A 4851-nucleotide genomic window follows, 5' to 3' on the forward strand; every position below is an offset into this window, starting at 1 on the left:
CTTATAACAATCCTTAAAAAACTTAATGATATCCTTATTACACCCTAGAAAGTTCATTTCTCTATTACGCAAACTACACAAATTCACATCCACTCAATATGCTTCGCATATATTCAAACCACCAAGAAATAATTGTAAAAAAATAATTGTGAGCATTAATCGAATTTGAAAAATTTCTTCTCTATCCAAAAATTCAATTTATAATCACATTTTTGTCAATCATCAATGAATCGAATTTAAATAGCTAAAGGTTCAAAATTCAAAAAGAATTCACGTGGACTCATAGAGTCAAGTTCGTGGTTTACCAGAGAAAAAGTTTACTGTTTGATCGACAACAGAGGCGCGGAGACAGAGGAAAGAGAGAAAGATTCGCCAGACAGTCTCATCAGCATAGGTGATGGGTCGAGATGCGAGTGGGGCTAGAGCTAGTATAAAAGAGGGTCCGTGGCATCTGTGGAGCATCAGTCCTCAAATCCAAGGAACAGCAGCTACCATGAGGGCATTCATGGTGAGTCGAATATTTCTCGTCTGCTCACTGACCCTTCATTATCAATATTTTCATTCTTTCCAATGGCATTAATATCTTGTGATATTTTTATCATTACCATGAATTTTCATTACATTCATTTCATTTCCTTTTTTTCTTGAACTTTCTTTAGTAATTCAAATTTTTAAAATAATTTTTTATAAGATTTAATACAAGAAAAAGAAAGTTTAATATTGATATAAAAGTTAATATTTAATAATAAAGATATTGTTAATATCGAACTCAGATTGATATTTTACTTAAGAACGTGTAAGGATATGAAAAATATATATTCATATGAAGAATAAATAATTTATTATTTTAGATTATAATCATAATATCATCTTTTCTCATAGATTTTGTTAATTTTATATATAAAATGAATACTTTGTTTTCTTTTTATATATAAATAAAATATATATATAAAAAATTTTTATATATAATAAAAAATTTCTAAAAATTGTAAAAATAATATAAAAATAAATCAAATAGATTAAAAAAAAACCTTAGAATTTTATATACTATACTAAATTCTTTCTCTTTTTCTTTTTTATATTTTTGAATTGTTTTTTTAAAATAATTATACGAACTATAATTTGCAAAAATTATTTTTAATAAATAAAATTTAAAAATTTGTAATATCTTACATATTTTTTGAATGTCTTATATATTTGTTACAAAATTATGTATACAGAATTAGTTTATAAAAAAAATACAAATTTAAAATATCTATTAGTTACATCAGATTATTTAAAATTAGTCTAAATTTAAAATAATATAAATATAAATCTCAAGTATTAATTATGAAATGAATATTTTTCAATAAAGAATTTCATATTTTACAATCGAAACTATAATTTTAATATATTTATAATAAATTAAAATTATTCGAGAAGAAAAAAGATTAATAAAAAATTGATATTGCACAATAAACCATAATCAATTGTTTCTTGTGAAAGTAAATATATATGAAAACCAAGAAAATAAAAGAGAAAGAGAAAAATAAGAATTTGTGTAGAAAGGGAGTTTTACGGGAGAAAGTAGAGAAGAGTGGGAATGATGATGACCCAGAAGATGACACAGATTTGATATCAATACAATCAATCGTATTAAGATACCTATCTATTATGAAAGTATAATAAGAAACATTTTCCAATTGTACGTAATATCATTTCCTTAATTTCAAATGTATTCTTCGAGAATATTTTTTTCTTTATCTTCTTCTTAATTTAAAACATTTATTTTTTAATATCTTTTTACAATTATTTTCTTTATATTAGTTTTATATTAGTTTTAATTGACAAATTGTTTATTTAAAATCTCAGATTTATATTCTTGGATATTACTTTGAAAAAATATATGTATAAAAATGTTCTAAAATTATTGATATTATTTTTTCTATATTATTCTTCCACTTTAATATATTTATAATTTTTCAATATCTATTTTTATTCATTTCCATTTTCTAACTTAGTTTCTTATATCATTTCTTCACTTGACTTCAATTTTTTATTTAACTGTTCTTTACAATCCTTTATTCTATTAATATTTCTATTATAATTCTATTAATATTTCTATTTTGCTTCTTTACTCTTTCTATCTTTGTCACAGTTTCTTCTTATCTTTCATTATTCTAATATTTATTCCATTTATTTTATTTTTCTTTTCTAATCTCTTTTATTAATTTTTTGTTTTATTCAACTATTTCATTTCTTATATTTCTTTATTATGCTTTATTATGCTCTATCACTTCACTTCAGCATTTTCATTATTTTTCACTCTATATATATATATATATATATATTTTTCTCTTTCTTATCCTGTAATAATTTTTTTCTAGATCGTGGTGCTCGTCGCTTCAGCGATGGCGCGGCCAGAAGCCGGTTACTCTTACTCTCAGCCTAGCTCTTCTTACGGAGCACCAGGAGGTGGAACTACTGGAATCGGTGGAGGATTAGGTGGTGGATTAGGCGGTGGACTTGGAGGTGGACATGGCGGTGGAATCGGCGGTGGACTGGGCAGTGGATTGGGCGGTGGACTTGGCGGTGGACTTGGTGGTGGATTCGGTGGAGGTTTCGGTGGTGGCTTTGGAGGTGGCATCGGTGGCGGTGGCGGTGGAGGTTTTGGTGGAGGCGTTGGAGGAGGCGGTGGCTTTGGAGGTGGTTCTCTGATTCAGAAACACATTTACGTGCATGTGCCACCACCAGAAGCCCCAGAAGACAGACCAACCAGACCTATTGCACCACCTCCACCACCTCAGAAACATTATAAGATTATATTCATCAAGGCACCTACACCACCAACTCCCACTGCTCCTGTTATTCCTGCTCTTCCTCAACAAGATGAACAGAAGACATTGATTTACGTGTTGGTTAAAAAGCCAGAAGAAGCACCAGAAATCACATTGCCCACCATTGCTCCTACTCAACCGAGCAAACCAGAAGTATACTTCATCAAATACAAGACCCAGGTAAACAGTTCTCTCATTTAATATTGAAATTAAAAATTTTGATAAAATGGCATATGGAAAGTAATCTTGCAATCATATATGTATATAATTGTTTTCTTTGCATATATATATGTATGTTCAGAAACATATACATATCTTACTAAGTATAATAAACTTTCCAGTATATTTTAAAAATATAAAAATAGTTGTTTAAAAAAAATCATAAAATATATTGTATAAAATATATTGATTAAATGTTTTTTATATATTAATGTTATATAATTTCATTAAAAAAAGATTTCTTATAGTTATATAGATATATTCTAATTAAAATAATGTAATAAGATCTTATCTATATATCTATATATTATAAAAAAACTAATATCTATATATTATAAAAAAACAGAAAAGTATAATGATTCTTTTATTTTATTCTAGATTCTTCTTAACTATTGAAATATAAAAAAATATAAAGAATAATAAGACCATACAAAATTTAAATTTTTATTTGAATTTAACGAAATAATTCATAATAAATATAAAAATTTTATTTTTTAATTTTATTTTCTGTCTATTTTTAATACTTTATAGCAAAGGAATATTCGTTAACAACTATTATTAAATTCCTATCATTGCTTAAACATAATGATATTCGATCTACATTTTTAATTTATACAAATTCAATATAAATCTCCATAATTCATATCGATGTTCAAAACGAAATTACTCGTAATAAGTATTGAATTCTCATTATTATTGTAATAAAACAATATTCAAAATTTACACACAGATTTCTCATATATACGTTTAATTATAATATAATCTCAATAATATCTAATAATATCTAAATCTAATATCTATCTATCCATGATTTAAAATTTAATATTCTACGTAAATTACAGAAGGAAATTACTTCTGGTGGTGGAGGCGGCGGCGGCGGCGGTGGAATCGGCGGTGGAATCGGTGGTGGAATTGGAGGTGGAATTGGCGGAGGAATCGGTGGCGGAATCGGTGGAGGAATCGGTGGAGGAATCGGTGGTGGGTCCGGTGGAGGTATCGGAGGGCTGGACGGTCATGGCGGCAGCGGACCAAGCGGACCCAGCACATCTTACGGGACACCTGGCGCTTCAGGGCCTTACTAGTCACTCAAAATGCCCATTGAACCCCCGCAGCTCCTCCTCTACCCGTAATCGAACCTATGTCTACGCTCCGCGACACGCACGCATTCACGGCTTCGGCCAGGGCTTTAGCCACGGCTCAATAGCGATCCTATTGGACGCGACACACTGTGATCCCACGTGGACGACCGCGCTGACGAGCAGGAACAAAATAATCGAGTGGACATTCGATAGTAACACGAGGCTCCTGCTCGCGATTCGGCGTTATATGATTAGTAAGAATAATGCAAAGACGACCACAATTTTGTGGATTACCACGATGGCTAGGATGATGATGATGATGATGACGATGATAATGATGATGATAATAACGACGACAATCAAGATGATGATGATGATGATGGTGATTCTAACAAATGTTAGAAACATGATAACCAAGACGACGACGACGACAACGATTAGGATTAAATGTTTTTTTATACGTTACTTTTTGCAAGAAAACGGTGGCGAAATAAAGCTTTTTTTATGTATTTTTACATAAAATTATAGTATTTTCATTTCTTTATCCCTTGAATTTTTATCCATATAAATTAGATTATGATTAGATTTTTTAATGAAATATCATTTGTCTGATTTTCGTTGATTGAAAATAAATGTCAATCGATTATCTATCATATATGATATTTTTTACATCATCGATTACATATATAATCGAATGAAATATATATTAAATAAAGTAAATAAAAAAAAAGAATAAA

The 4851-nt window shown here is 29.1% G+C and overlaps 1 protein-coding gene across 1 annotated transcript; it reads left to right on the plus strand.

The window, feature by feature from the left end:
* Positions 1–378: 378 nt before the first annotated feature.
* Positions 379–4564, plus strand: LOC122714449 (glycine-rich cell wall structural protein). The gene is made up of 3 exons (XM_043935778.1): positions 379–508; positions 2367–2996; positions 3878–4564. The coding sequence occupies exons 1-3, from the start codon at positions 398–400 to the stop codon at positions 4115–4117; spliced, it is 981 nt and encodes a 326-aa protein (XP_043791713.1). The 5' UTR covers positions 379–397; the 3' UTR covers positions 4118–4564.
* Positions 4565–4851: the final 287 nt, after the last annotated feature.

Source organism: Apis laboriosa, unplaced genomic scaffold, assembly GCF_014066325.1.
Source record: "Apis laboriosa isolate Shangri-la unplaced genomic scaffold, ASM1406632v1 scaffold30_cov140, whole genome shotgun sequence".
Classification (NCBI taxonomy): domain Eukaryota; kingdom Metazoa; phylum Arthropoda; class Insecta; order Hymenoptera; family Apidae; genus Apis; species Apis laboriosa.

Bases quoted from the DNA above. Each gene is read 5' to 3' on its own strand.
- LOC122714449 (XM_043935778.1), top strand. From the start codon at position 398: ATGGGTCGAGATGCGAGTGGGGCTAGAGCTAGTATAAAAGAGGGTCCG. The intron at 509-2,366 runs GTGAGTCGAATA...ATTTTTTTCTAG, and splicing joins CTACCATGAGGGCATTCATG to ATCGTGGTGCTCGTCGCTTC. The intron at 2,997-3,877 runs GTAAACAGTTCT...CGTAAATTACAG, and splicing joins TCATCAAATACAAGACCCAG to AAGGAAATTACTTCTGGTGG.